Genomic DNA, 15,527 nt, shown 5'->3' on the forward strand with positions numbered 1-15,527 from the left:
CTTGTGATGTAGCAATGTTAGTTGAAGCTCTGATTAATGTGGATGACTGTAGGCTTTTGAGTACAAGAGAATGCCTTTTCTTTCTTCCTGTCTCTTGTTTCTCTAGGCAAAACTTATTGGTGGAGACAGCTGTCATGTAAGAGGGATAATTTTATTTTAAAGTGACCGTTGAGATCCTTGGTGAAAATATGCAATCTCATTGTATGTTTCCTGAGAAAATGTTTGGGGGCAATTTTGAACATAGGCTGTGGCAGCATCGTATCCTGTATACAGTTGGATTTAGTCTGTCTCTATATTTTTATTTGAGTGGCTGATTTATAACATTGGAATACTGTGAAACTTACACACAGAATAATGGACACCCGTGACCTAGTCAAGGCATTTACATTAAATCATAAGATTTAAGAGCAAAGTTTAAATAATTTCTAACAGCTATCTGAACCCAAAGTTTAGGTTTTATAACTTTGAGGTCATTCCCTTTTTCAAGTTTAATGTATGTTGCACAGTTTTTATAGCTTCTTATTTTATTCCTAGCTATGTTTCTGGTAGGGATTACTGACAGGATCTATGGTGTTCTTAATCCGCAATGAAGTTGGTCAAGGTCCATTCATGTATTGTGGGAGTGACCAAATGATGTTGGTGATTTTGTTGTCCACTGTTAATTGCCAGATTAATTGTGGCCATAATACTATAGTATACACTGAGGCAGTCTTTTTCTAAATATTGGCAGAATAGGCTTTTTAATGAAGAAATGTGTTTTATATGTATCATAAGGAATGTGTTATGGATCCCTGTCTTGAGGATTTGTAACTAGAAAACAGCAGCATAAAAAAATGTAATAGCAGTAGCAATTTTTACTGGCACAGGAACATCCATTCTGTGCAGTACTGTTTCAGTTCTTGGCACCAGTATTATTTATAAGATTCCCGAATGACTTCATGTCATGTCAGCTTCAATCAAACTTTTAGAGGTGCTCGTTCATCTGAAATTGACTCTGTAAAGTGACATCTTTGCAGAAATAAGTTACACTGGCAGAGTAAGTAGGAAGCTAATTTGTATAAGAGGCAGCTGGAGAATTCCACTAGCCACAGGTGAGCTATCCAGGAGCTGAAAAACAGAACTTACAGGGCTGATCCTCCCACCATTTTTAATAACCCATTATGTTTTTTCATCATTTTCTCCTTCCTCCTCAGGATTCTTCCCTCTGTACCCCTTTCCCCCAATATCGCTTTTCTATTTATTGTTCCCCCTCTACACCGCACCCCCCACCTCCAGTCCTTATCAAGCTCATTTCCTCCATGTGATTCTCCTTTTGTACTCTTGGCTCAGCATCATAGAATTACACTTCCTTGATCCAGTGCATGCTGGCATTGTTGATGTTTACCTCTCCTTAGGCTCTTCCCTTTATCCTGCAATACAGTTACATCATCCCTTACCCCCAAAATAAAAAATACCTCTGGTTCCTCCCTCTAACTCTATTGTCCTATCTAAAACCTTCCCTTCCTCAATGTCATCACCACACAGCCAGAGTTTCTCTCTCCCATCACTCACTGTTTAAATACTTTCAATCCATATTCATCCTGCCCACAGAACCGGGACTACATTGACTAATTTCACCAACGTAGGCACAATTGCAAAGTATTTTCTTCCTTGTCCTCCATGACCCCTCTTACGATCTTCAACCCAGTCAACATACCATCCTCCTTAACTGGCTGTCTTCTGCATCACTGTTATGTCTTGGTTCTACTCCTACTTGCCCCAACAACGGCAGTAGAGCTCCTCTAATTGCTTCTCATGTAGCCTGTACATGGTCACCTTGAGAGTGCTCTAAACCTCCATCTTTAGCCCTTTCTCTTTGTTTATATGCTTCCTGTCAGTATCAATCATAGGTGCATGGCCAGCTTTTAGATGTATGTTGACAACACCTGATTCTACCTCTGCCAATACCCTCAATTGCTAGACCAGCACTGCACCGTGTGACTATTTAACCAACCTCAAAACCCGGATGAGCAGGAACTTCATTCAGCTAAACATCAGCAATACCAAAGACATCTTGTACAGCTTCTGCCAAGAATTTGGCACCTTAAACCTCTGACCCTTCCTTCGGCATCTTACTCAAATTGAACCAGACGGTATGCAAGTGTTTTGATTGACCCTGAGTTGAGATTCAAGCCCCATCTCCTAGTCACGACCAGCATTGCTTACCTCCACCTGTACCTTTGTCTCTATCTCTCTCTCAATACCAGTGAAATACTTATGTCACTCCTAGATTCAATGGCTGAAATGCTCTCCTTGTTGGCTTCCAAAGTTTGACTCTTCACAAGTCGCAATAGCCGGCTACCATGTCCTATTGCATACTATGCCTTGCTTCCCTATCACTTGCATTATTTGCAAAGAGAAGGAGAAACCAGAAGTGAAAAACAAGTCATCCATGTGGTTGAGACATTTCAGATAGTTCTTTTTCAGTTTCAGACAAAAATACAGAAAAAGAAGCTTGTATATTATATGTCATAAACAAATTGAAATTCCAAAAGCACTAGCAAGACACGTGGAAAATAAAATATTTTACTATGTAAACCATAAAAAGCAGCTACACCCAACTCTGGTACTGTCTACTTTTTCATACATTAACTTTAGCAAACAAACATGAAAATGTTTATTTTCCTATTAATGTACTTTTTTATATTTGAAAGTAGATTTGCATGCAAAGAACAGAAAAAAATGCTACAGCAGCTTAATGGAGGAACACAATCTAAATAACTAGCATCATTTTACACTGGATTGACAAATAAAAGAGTAATGGATAATTAAATCATTCTTCAATAGTAAGGAAAGTTTTTTTCTCAGTTCAAATAGTAAATATTTGACTGATATAAATAATATGTGCAGCATGTAGAGTTCATTCTGAGCAACTGTTTCCATTTTTAACTTTCGTTTAAAAAGAGATATTTACTAGATGTCGTGCCTTTCGGATGAGACTGAAAAATCAAGTAAGTAGATTTAAATAAAATACATCAGTGTGGCTCATTTTCTCTGCACTCATCTCTTGTGTAAAAGAAAATCAATATTGGGCATTATGTACATCATCATCCTATTGAAATGGTGAATACTACTTGCCAAATGTTTAATTTCTCTGTCACATTACACATCTATTAGTTTTCTTTTCCATATGCAGATATTATTGGATCGTAGAGCTATACTTCAGTACTTCAAAGCATTTTCAACATGTGGGAACTATATTACACAAATTTAACATCAACATGTAAGTATATATGCATTTTAAATTACTGGCAGATTGTTTTGTGCATGCACAAGTTTCCTCAACTCCTAATCAAGTCAGTAATGAAGCAATTCTCCTTAAAGACTGAGAATTAATTAAAATAGTTTATAAATATTTACTCTGTTTATGCTCCAATTTTTTGGAATTTATGGTATGCAATATTACATTATATGAAAAAGGTTAATTATGTATGAAAGTTGAATCATCTTAATATAATTAAACCATAGATAAATTTGTTGGCTGCACTTTAGTGCTTTCCATCATATTGTTTGCAGTCTTTTATTAACAACTTGAGTGGCAGGTCAAAAGTTTTATCTTTCACTTTTAAGCTAACCCGCTTTTTGTTTTTCTACAGGTTTCATACTTAATTTAGATGAACAACTGAGTATCCCACAGAGTAATTGCAAGGTTAAACATCAAAGTAAGGTGCTTTAATGGTTAAAAGGAAGGTAACCTAGGAGATGCACTTTCAATGGTGCTTTAATTTAGGGTGCTGATTTCTATAAACACTCTTACCTGTGGAAACTCACTAGTTACATGCTCTTCACCAGAGAATTACTCAAACAGTGATTTTACTGGATTGAGGAGCAGTGCAGCAAAAACCTGCAAATTGATGTTTGAATCGAGAATTGCCTGAGCTGGGAAGTCAGTATTCAATAGCTACTGCTGTACACTCAGCCAGTATTGAGTTTTCCCAATCTGGGCAACACAACTCTTTGCACTGAAAAGTACTCCCTTCAAACTGTCCTTAATCTTCTGTCTAATGACACCTGACATCTGACAGTTCTCTTTCTCAAAAAAAACGTTCTGCATGTAGTAGTCATCACAATCCATAGTGAAATTAAAGAACTCTCTGCTCCTAAGTAGTTAGCAATAAGGAGCTGTAGGAAAAGAGATGGCGATGATGGAGATGGAGGTGAGGAGAGTGAGAGAATGCAACGGGAGGCGGGCAGGGGAAGGTATTGGGAGGCAAGAGAACACAAAACAGGGAGAAGAGGAAAGAAGAAAGGAAAGACAGCAATATTTATATCCTGCAATATTACGTTTTAAAGCACATCAAAACCAATTAAGTGCTTTGAAATCAATCACTGTTATGTAGTTGGACGCTTTTCACAAAAGCAAAAGAAAAACATACACCATTAGATATTAATTTTCTTAAAAACAAAATGAATTTAAAAAATAAATCTGACCCAATCTATTCCAAGTCAGCATGTTACTTTAATGCTTCAGATAGATGAAATTGTGCAAAAATATTAGTCTCCACTTATTTTATATTCATTTACGGGATGTGGACTTCGCTGGCTAGGCTCACATTTATTGTCCATCCCCAATGGCCCTTGAGAAGGTGGTGGTGAGCTGCCTTCTTGAACTGCTGCAGTCCCTGTGGTGTAGGTACACCCTCAGGTGATGTTAGGGAGGGAACTCCAGGATTCTGAACCAGTGACGGTGAAGGAACGGTGGGCGATATGTTTCCAAGTCAGGAAGGTGAATGGCTTGGAGGGGAACTTCCAGGTGGTGGTGTTCCCATGTGTCTGCTGCCCTTGCCCTTCAGGGTGGTCACGGTCATGGGTTTGGAAGATGCTGCCTAAGTAGCCTTGGTGAGTTTCTGCAGTGCATCTTATAGATGGCACACACTGCTGCCACTGTTCGTTGGTGGTGGAGGGAGTGAATGTTTGTGGAAGGGGGTGCCAATCAAGCGGGTTGCTTTATCCTGGATGGTGTCAAGCTTCTTGAGTGTCACTGGAGTTGCACTCTGAAAACATAAGGACCTATTTGAAGCAAAGACTCATAGCTTTAGCCCTATGAGTACCAAAGAAAAGCTTAAGCATAAAAATAAATATTGTATCTAGTCATATTTAAAACATCTAAAAAACATTTTTCTGTTTTAATGTACGACATTACAATATTTGGCAAATGTTATCTTGATAGCATAATTCTTACAGACAACAAATTCTTAAATAATAGTTATATAATATAAAGATAATAAAATCCAACAGTCAAGGATTAAGGATATTCACCTATTTTTACAAACAAGGGGCCTGACTGATGAACTGAAGATACAGTGCAACCATCAAAAACTGTCAGTTGCAATATCCCAATTCCCTTCTTAGAGTACTTGGTACATGAAACATAACACTAAGAATAAATCTGTGCAGAGTCTCAAAATTTAAACAGTATACAATTGTAGAATTAAAACCAGTCTACTGAAAGTCTGTCTACCAGAGATGTGTACTTACATTTTCAGGAATACTAGGAAGTTCCCTGGTATCAGGTGTAGTAAAGTATGAATGCTGCCAAAAGGGAGAGAGATTTAGAATTGTTTTCATAAAATACTGTCGACAGAAAATGTACAAAATTGAAAGTATGATTCTGTATTGTGCTACCAGCTATAATACAGAAATAAAGCTTTAATGACTTGCCAATCAATTTAAATTTGTAAATTTAATCTGTTTGTATTTATACTCACCTATGGTGCTAAAGATAAAATCAAAACTATACTGACAGTATTTTTAAGTTCTGAGGCCCATTTTCACATATAGCATGGCACAATGCATCCACCACACTTCCTCAGTTCTAACTGAATATATATTATTTCATTAAAATTGTACTAATGGAAAACAGTGTTTTCATCTGTGCATCTTTCAATTTCATGTCGATAGCTAGAACTCTTGGCTTTTGAAAACATTGTTACATCAGAAAAACAAGGCCAGGAAAATTTCAGGTTCAATCCTTGACATGGGGTTGATGGTAGGATTGCTGTAACTGGTTTTAGCATCCCCAAGCTGGATAGCAAAATATATTAGTCAGTGTTACTGCTCTTAATCCTATCTAGGTAACTTGTTGGAAATGCACATCGATGAAGGTCAGCTGAAGACAGGCTCAGGCTCAGCTGTGATAACAGCACAATCAAGTAGACATTCACATTCGTTTTTCAGGCTCTCACAGGGAAAATGGGCAGCTCGATAAGGAACTCAAAGGCCAGCTGGTACATAGGGAACCATGTCCAAACTTGAATCAGCACCGTCAAAATTAAAGGGTACAGGGAAGCAACTAAGAATGAAGGGGAGGAAAATGTTAAGGAGAATTTAGATTTGAAATATCAGATCAAAAAGTAATTATAACCCAATCATTTCTTCAAAAGAACTCTGCCCCTCTGACAAATTGTGATGGGATTGTTTCAGTGTGGAGTTGGGCCTCTTTTACTTGTGTTTTGTGACTCTTTTTCTAAGTGAGCACTGACTTCCTCATCCATGAATTTAAAACGGTGATGGTACTTTTTGTGCCACTGGGTACTGAATTGAGATGCCACATTCTCATTTTAGCACTCAGCAGCTGTTCAAAACACCTTTTCTCAGGATCTCCTCCTGATTTGGATTTGATCCCAGTCTCTGGCAGACAACGACAATATTTCAAAAAAATTTTAAACATTTTTTCATCTCTTTCCATTTCAACTGTCTAGCCGCATCCGCTGAACTACTCCGTTCAAATGCTCCCACAGCAACTGAACAGCTAAAGGAAACAAAGCCATCCATAAGCTGTTCTTTGATATCCTTTCCTGCTCCATTGCCCATGAAATGCTTAAGCAGAGGGCAGACTAGAAGCATTCTTTTGAACCATAGTACAAAATGCCTGGAATGAGCTGAACTATCCCATCAGACTGCAGTGCCTCCGAGACAACCTGCCCTTTAGGTCAGACAGGCATGCTGTTCCTACAAAAGCTCTGCTTGGTAGAGCCGGGTCTTCTCCACAGCCAGCCAATGACCCTGGCAAGGACAAACAACTGCTACCTGTCGATTAACATTAGGGAGGAACTGCTGAACATCAGCTGCTTGCGGTTATGGCTGGGCAAGAATTTGAGAGACAATTAAGTTATTTAGATACTCGTCACTGGTCTGTAAAGAGGACATGTCACAGGTGACTAATTGTCTGAAAGCATCAGGATAGACAAAATCTGTATAACAGAGTGTCAGATGCTTGAGATAGAAGGCAAATGTCAAAATGTAGTTGCCTAATTCTACAATCATTTCTCATTATTACAGTCACTATGTGTATGATGTAATTAAATTAAAATTAGCAAGTAATTATGCAAATAGAGGTTTTTAGTCACATGAAAAATCAATTTCAATTACAGATGAGCAGATACTGCATATCTACTGCCCAATCACATCATTTGTATTGGAATATGAATTACACAGAAAACAAGGAAACCTTGTTAATTTACAGTACAGCCCAGAGACCTGGATCCAGACTCAAGGCTTTAATGACTTGACAGTCGGAGACATTCTATCGTCTCCATGTGGGAGCACACATGTACCAATGTATCATTCCCAGCCCCCTCCGGCCAAATACTTCCCCATTCCATTTTAAATGAACAGTATGCGATTGCTGGGTGTGGAAGAAGCCATCTGGAATGCTCAGAGAAATCTAGGACTCAGGTAGTGCAAGTGTAGAGCTGAAGAGACAGAGTAGGGGGTCAGGAAGGGACTGAAGAGGTAGGATAGCGACTCCCTCTGGTCAACACAAAAACAGAAAATGCTGGAAAAACTCAAGAGGTCTGGCAGCATCTGTGGAAAAGACAAACAGTCCAATATGATTCAGGTCAGTCATGTGCAAGTTGGTATGTTTGGATCTGCCTAGATCTGGGAAGGACCAGGGCGTGGACTTGGGACAGAATGACTAAGAAGGCTAGGGAAAACCACATAAAAAGCACTGGGACTGGCAGGAATCCAACAAGGAGGCTACAGGTTGCCCGTATGGGAGGGAACTATCAGGAAGGAAAATTCCTGCTTGAGGCCAACAGAGAGATAGTGAAATTCTGCACGAGGATTGAAGGCTCACTGTAGAACAGAAGGCAGAACAAAGTCGTACGAATTAATACCTTTAATGGTCAAGTAGTTAACGCAGGTCAATGACAGGTCAAGTATGCCAGCGACATGGTTCGTACGGCCAATAAAACGTCCACACGTGTACATATATTTTGTTTAAAAATCTACAAGCAAATCTTCCAAGATGTTGTTATGTTGAGTTGAAGGACAAAAGGAAAAAGATGTATAGCGCCTTTCATGACCATAAGACATCCAAAAGCACTTTAGCGCCAATTAAGTACTTTTGAAATGTAATCACTGTTCTGTAGCAAGTGCAACAGCCAATTTACACACAGCAAGCTCCCAAAAACAGCAATGTGATGTTGACCAGATAATCTGTTTTTTGTGTTGTTAGTTGAGGGATAAATATTGGCCAGGACACCAGGGAAAATTCCCCCTGCTCTTCTTTGAAATAGTACCATGGGACAAGGTACATAGAAAGAAAGACTCACTTTTATAAAGTACCTTTCACAACCTCAGGATGTGTCAAAGCACTTTACAGCCAATGAAGTACTTCTGAAGTATAGTCACTGTTGTAACGTAGGAAACATGGTAGCCAATTCATGCATAGCAAGCTCCTAAAATCAGCAATGTGATAATGACTATATAATTTGTTTGTGTGATGTTGATTGAGGGATAAATATTGGCCAGTACAATGGGAATAACTCCCCTGGCTCTACTTCAAAACAGTGCTGCGGGATCTTTTATGTCCACCTGAAAGGGCTGACAGAACATCAGTTTAACATCTCATGCAAAAGCTGTCACCCTCTGACAGTGCAGCACTCCTTCAGTACCGCTCTGGAGTATTAACTTTGTTTTTTTGTGCTCAAGCCTTAGAGTGGGATTCGAATACGCAACCTTCTGACTCAGAGAAATTTAATGCTACAACAGCTGCCTTACTAATATGCCAAATTATGATGATTCAAACGTGACAAGAGATTTGATGCCAACAGAAGTACGTGCTACAAACAAGATGCCTAATATGTAAGACATAAAGACGGTATTTGTAGCCTATCTTTGCAAAGTAAAACCATTTGAAATAATATAAGGTTCCAATGGAATAGAATTTCTTAGCTAATTACTAAAAGCTACTTTTTATCAATTTTAATTTTCACACTCCAGCAAGAAAGTTGATGTTAATGGTTCATGGGGTCAGATTGAGTGTACATAGGATGGTTTGGTAAACCTATGAGTAACTAACATGACTTTTCCAAGTGGAATAACCAATTTAACACACTTCAAACAACAGAAACAAGGATGATGCTGAATTCCCTTTACTGAAATCACAGGCAGGGCAGGGGTGTGGAAAGAGAAGACATCCCATTCTAATTTTCAACAAACTTCCACTCTTTTCCCAAAATAAAGTTCCATACATGCCCTACTCTACTGTACTCCTTGGATCCTAAACTGCAGAAGACAGGTGTCACACTGCACCTAGAAACTATAAATCAAATCTTTGAGTGCTGGGAGTTTACCCACTGATTCAAATTATTTCTTTTTATGCACCATCCTGTGTGTGCCGGAGTGAAATACAAACGCAGTGCTGAAGATGGTGTGGGAATGTATCCTCTAGACAGACACAGCTGATTAAACCCCAAACACAAAAGAGTTAGAATTTGCTCACTGCTTCTCTATGATTAAATGCTCATATCTGTATATGAGTACGCAGAATTAAACGTACAGCAGTGCATTCCACTTACCACACTTAAATGAACAGTTGAACCTGGTTCTGGAAGTGGAAGGTTATATAGCGTTTCCAGTAATTCCTTCCATTGACAGCCCTGAAACATTCCACAGATACAAAAACATATCTTCAGACTATTTATTTTTAAAAACATGTTCACGTCTATATATAGTTTGATAAGTGACATTTCTACAAGATTAGATTTCAGGGCAAAAACCTATTCAATATTACCAAGTTAAACAGTTTAGCTACCAATTATTAGGAAAATGTCAGAAAACAGCTGTAAAAGACTGCAGCTTAAAGAAATGTGCTGTAGTGTTAGTATACCAAAGACAGCATTCACAGGGGTCTGGGAGAGAAATAGGTTAGTCTTCCTTATATTTAATTATACATACACCTGCTAATTAAAATCGTAAATTAATGGAACTGGAGAAAGTTTGCAAAGCTCCAAACCAATTGTAAAATTAGCGCACTAACGTTTTTAATTTGTTTATGCTGTTTAAAATAGCCAAGAATGAATTTGGAGGTTTGGTAAACTTTTCCTTTATTGAATTTTGTTTCAAAGTATATTTTTAAAATACAGGCAACAATGATACACTTGAAATGTTTTTCTTTCAGGTAAAAAATTTCAGCAGAATTATGAATGTTAATGGGACAAATATGTCAGGCAGTGTACCTTAACTAGCAAACCTTAAATCAAAATGTTAAAGAACTGTACCTGTCCTTTGGCAGTGTATTCTGCTAAGATGTTCAGAAGCTTGTAGAAAACTTCAAACCAAGGTAAATAGCTAAAAACAAATACAAAACAGTCAACTTTACTTCTGGGACAAGTTTAATAGGGGTTGAAAAAAATCAAGGGTAAAGGTGGTTTTGACAATTTTAGTGAACATTACAGTTCGGAAATCCAACAATAAATGACTATAAAAATTAAACATTTTGAAAGTTACACAAACATGATAGAAGTTCCACCTGGAATGAAGTTTAATTGTGTTACACATTTTGGTCAAGGCCTAAGTCAATTCATTAGATTGATAATCTGGAGCGATGAGGCTGGATTTTACCCGACGGCTTGGCTAAAAATTCAGTGGTGAGTCTGCCCATCACGCTGATGGCTGCCCTTGGGAGCAGCGTTAATTGCTTTTAAGGTGAGACTTCTGCTCCTACCTCAGGGTAACGTCCTGCCTTACAGAGTTAGTTGCCAGCCAACTGAATGGCCAACAGCTTTGTCGTCTCAACAGCACCAGGCAGGGGCAGTGGCCATTGCTGGGGCTACAGGCAGTTCTGACGAGCAGGCGCCTGGTCTTGAGGCAAATCCAGGGTATCGCCAGAGCCAGGTTGACAAGCCCTAGTGTGGGGTTAGGAGGGGTTGGGGGTGGCGGGGGGGGGGGGGGGGGGTTAAGAGTGGTAGGGGGCTGGGTTTGAGAGGTCAGGGGGTGGAGAAGTGTAAAGGGCAATGTAGTCTTGGCTCCGGTTGACTCCAATGGGTCCAGGGAGCCCACAAAGAAAGTCACCCACCCTCCCCCCCTTGCCTGACACAGTCCCCGCAACTAATGCTGCCAGCCACCTGCTTGGCATGAGCCTCCCTCTGCTCGGGTAAAATAGCGGCTGTGAGTGGGATGAGGAGTCTCAACAGGCCAAAGGTGGGCGACACCTCACCCACCCCCTGTAAAATTTCTGACAGGTAGGAGACAGGCCACCCGATTGACTTTATTAGTCTCCCCCACCCCCCGCACTCACTTCTCAAACTCACTGGCAGGGGTGCGTAAAATCCAGCCCTATGTTCTCACCTAAAATTCTAAGGTTAAAAAAACACAAGTCTGATGATAGGACTAAGAAAAAATGTTACATCATTTTTCTTTCCTTCAAAGTAAAGTCATGTTTACAACTTCACCATCATCCTTAGGTACAAAGACCTATCTTTTATTTACTTATTGGATTAATTTTATTATTTCTTAGAGATCCGGCAATCAACTTGTCCCCAGCTCTCTGGTAATGTAACTCTTAGCTGGGCTTGACGAGGTACATGGCAGTGTCCCAGGGTGACATACCCTCCACATTCTGAGTGCAAATCTAAGATCAGGAACTGTGTGTGGAATATCATAGCTGCACACTTGCATTTACAGAGCAGCAGAAGCTAAGGAAACCACGAAAATCACAAGGCAAATTTAACACCTCTCTTTGCTGGAATATGTGCAATACAATGCCATGAATTCTTTAAGGAAAGTTGTTCTGCTAAAAAAAAATTTAATTATGTGATTACCTAGTTTTGAAACTGGCTCTGTCCGAATTGGAAATAATGCAGACACCTCATCTCTCTGCCTAACCAGAACATAGTTCCTACTGTGACGTCAGTGTGTCAACTACAGTTCAGTTGATAGTACTTTCACCTCTGAGTCAGAAGGTTGTAGGTTCAGTCCCACTCAAGAATTTAAGCACAAAAAAGCAAGGCTGACATTCCTGTGAGGTACTGAGGGAACAATGCTGAGCAGTGCTGCAATGTCAGGGATGCCATCTTTCGGCTCAGACATTAACTTGAGGTCCCACCAGCCCTCTTGGGTAGATGTAAAAGATTCCATTGCATTATTTCAAAGAAGAACAGGGAAGTTATCCCTGGCATGCTGACTAATATTTATCCATCAATCAACATAAAGAAAATAGATTATCTGATCATTATCACATTGCTGTTTGTGGGAATTTGCTGTGCGCAAATTGGCTGCCACATTTCCTACAATAATAACTACACTTTTGGTTGTAAAGTGCTTTGAGACATCCGATGGGCTTGAAAAATGCTATTTAATGTAAATCTTTTCTTTTAGCGCTCAGTCCCCATCGTATTTGCAGGAAATTAATTCATGAATTGTAGCCTTGGCAACCAAGCCTGAACCGATTACAATAAGTGCATCACTGTGAAAAGGAGGAGACTTAATATAGTATCTCTAAAACCAACATGAAGAGACACATAATTTTTAATATAGTAAGATCTCTGAACTGCAAAACATTAAGTGATGTAGCTTTAATCTTTGTCTAGCATACAATTTATTTTAGCGATACATGTTATAAATTCAATTTTATATCCAACGTCAGAGAAGCCTGACACTTAATACCAGATACATTTATGACAGTGCAATGCTTTGTCAAATATCTTTCTAGGTAAGTTATCACAGCTATCATTGATATGAATTGCGAACATACAGAGGGTGATTTTGACCCTTACTTGCCCTGCAGGGACTGGGTACGTGGACAGTTAGAATGGCCTAGGTTACTTACCACTTTGAAGCTACCAGGAGCTAACTGTTCCCGAAATTAACCTGGTTTTAACTGACGACAAGGGCACCTGCCCACAGCTGGCGATGCCCCTTTTTTAACCTATGCATTTTGAGTCCTGATGATGTCAATCGGACTTGACTGCATGTTTTACCTGGCAGCCTCCGCAGTAAGTTGCAGTTGCATTCTTGCCAGGTGAAGAGAGAAGGGAAGGGGATCTGGGGCCAGAAGTCCAAGCAGATAAAATAAATAACAACTACAACCAGAGCTTAAAGCCCATGGAAATAAAATAAAATGCAGCAATAGCTTTAAAAGGACAAACTTATTAAGAAAAGGGTTGCAAGAATGTCAGAAAAAGAATAAACTGTGAATGTGTTAAATGGTTTAAGGCAACGTTATTGCAAAGTTAGGCTATTTGCACTTGAGCAAAGCAATGAAAAGCTTAGTTATATTCAAATTTCAGTTTTAACCCATCTGCAGTGACCTCCATGTGTGGAACATTGAGTACAACCTGACAATAGTGTCAGGTGTCAGTTTTATTTTAATAAGACAGCAATTTTCCAGCCCATGTTGGCCTTGGCATTCAGAGTTTGCCATATGAAGTAGGAAATAAAAAGCCAGCAGCCCTTAAGAGGTGATGACAACGGCTGATAGGCAGTTTTAAAAAGGGATGTAGTCAATTAAAGATAAGTTGCCACATACGGTGACAACATTTTTGGTTGGCATTTAAAAACACTAAATATTTTTGATAGTTATTTCAACTTTTCCAATAATTGTTGGGAGGCAAAAATAGCATATATATAAAAAAAACAGCAGATGGCACAAAGAACGTAGAGGCAAAGGTTAGATGCCTACATGTGCATCTAAAAGTTGAAGGGTTATGTCGTCTGAATGAAATTTTCCTTTTGTGCAATCTCACCTACTCACCATCCCTCCAATGTTCTTTCTCCAAAAAAAAAACTACAGGTGTCATCCCACTGAGCAAATTTTTTAAAAAGCAATGCATAACTGACAAAGTACCCCCAAAATACCTCCAAAAATAACAACAAAGTGTTGGAAATACACACCAGGCCTATCAACATCTATAATTAGAAATGACAGGTTATTGACGCTTTGTATGCAACCTATCATCAGATATTTACACAAAAAAAACAGTTTAAATTCAGATTTTTAGTATTTACAGCTTTTCCTTTTTATTTATAAGAAAAGTCTCCAAAAAAGCCTAATTATACTCACTGTGTATCACAAAGATTAAATGACTTAATACCTAACACAGCAACTAGCAATGCAGGATGCCTGCTTTACATGAGAAAATTTAGAAAGAGAGCATTTGTGATATAAATAATGAGAACATAATTACAGCATCATCATTCCACTCCATAATACTGCAATGGAACTCCCAACAGAAGCTTGCCTCAGCACCTGCCTGAATGGAATTATGGATAATGTGCACTACAGTTGGAAATCCAACAAATGCAAACTCATTCCATAATTTTGATATGTTGAACAGCTAATGCTTAAAAATTCATTTGACGTTTAGATAAATGATTTTAAGAAAGCATGAAACCCACATTTATAGAGCAACTTTCACATCCTCAGGGCTCCCCAAAGCATATCCAACTGATTACTTTAAAAATGGAGTCACTGGTGTTATCCAAGCCCCATGAACAGCAAATGAATAAATGACTACTTAATTTGCTTGTGCCCATGTTATTTGAGGCAGGAATATTAGCTAGGTGAATTCCCTGATTTTTTAGGTCCACACAAAATGGGAGACAGGATCTTGGTATAAGCTCACATACAAAGAGTCAGCTTTGATTAAATGCTCCAGTCCATAGCAAGGCTTGAACCTACAATATTCTACCTTAGCGAGGGGGTGCAGTAACAACTGACAAAAGCTGACACCTTACTGAATTCACATCACAGGACACCTATGTGTTTCGGAACATCAATATGGGAATCTCACTGTCTGAGGAAGGGATGTTTACCAGTTTTAAAACAAACTTTGTAAATTTGACTTGTCATAGGACAGAAAGCTCTTCCTATCAGAATCTGAACTTCTATGAAAAACTCAACAGCTTAGGTAAAATACTGTCAGCTGCTGGAATATTGAGACATTGGCAGTGCTAAAGGCCAAATTCAAATTCCAATAGGAAAATCATATCAATACACAAACACCCACACAAAATTCCTAATTAAAACATAGAATATTGGAGTTGTGTTAAAAGTTCTTATTCACCTCATGATTCAAACTATTTTCATAACGTCAACCAAACGCATTTCTTTGTCACATTATTCAGGCAGCTGTTACTCCCTTATGTAATAAATGTATACAGCACTTCACAGGTTAATCTCAGTCTAAAACAAAGTTCAGTAAAAAAATAGTAATCTTCAAGTACCACTTAGCATGACAGCTCCACGTAAACAATCAGAA

General features: G+C 38.8%; 1 protein-coding gene and 1 long non-coding RNA gene across 13 annotated transcripts in view; one reads left to right on the forward strand and one right to left on the reverse strand.

Annotated features, from left to right (window-relative positions):
* The window catches only part of LOC144685415 (uncharacterized), a 65,237-nt gene extending 60,800 nt beyond the window's left edge, over positions 1-4,437 (forward strand). Inside the window, exon 3 of the long non-coding RNA XR_013577722.1 lies at positions 3,176-4,437. This is a non-coding gene — a long non-coding RNA (uncharacterized LOC144685415). The remainder of the gene's footprint in view (positions 1-3,175) is intronic.
* LOC144685412 (DENN domain-containing protein 1A-like) overlaps positions 1-15,527 on the reverse strand; it is a 604,549-nt gene that overhangs the window by 296,424 nt on the left and 292,598 nt on the right. For all 12 annotated transcript variants that reach the window (XM_078549861.1, XM_078549856.1, XM_078549859.1 and 9 more), the window contains 3 exons: positions 10,548-10,617; positions 9,846-9,926; positions 5,518-5,571 (listed from right to left, as the gene is read on the reverse strand). In XM_078549861.1, coding sequence (XP_078405987.1) covers positions 5,518-5,571; positions 9,846-9,926; positions 10,548-10,617 — 205 coding nt within the window. The remainder of the gene's footprint in view (positions 1-5,517; positions 5,572-9,845; positions 9,927-10,547; positions 10,618-15,527) is intronic.

The sequence above is a fragment of the Cetorhinus maximus genome, chromosome 10, assembly GCF_964194155.1.
Source record: "Cetorhinus maximus chromosome 10, sCetMax3.hap1.1, whole genome shotgun sequence".
In the NCBI taxonomy this organism is placed as follows: Eukaryota; Metazoa; Chordata; class Chondrichthyes; order Lamniformes; family Cetorhinidae; genus Cetorhinus; species Cetorhinus maximus.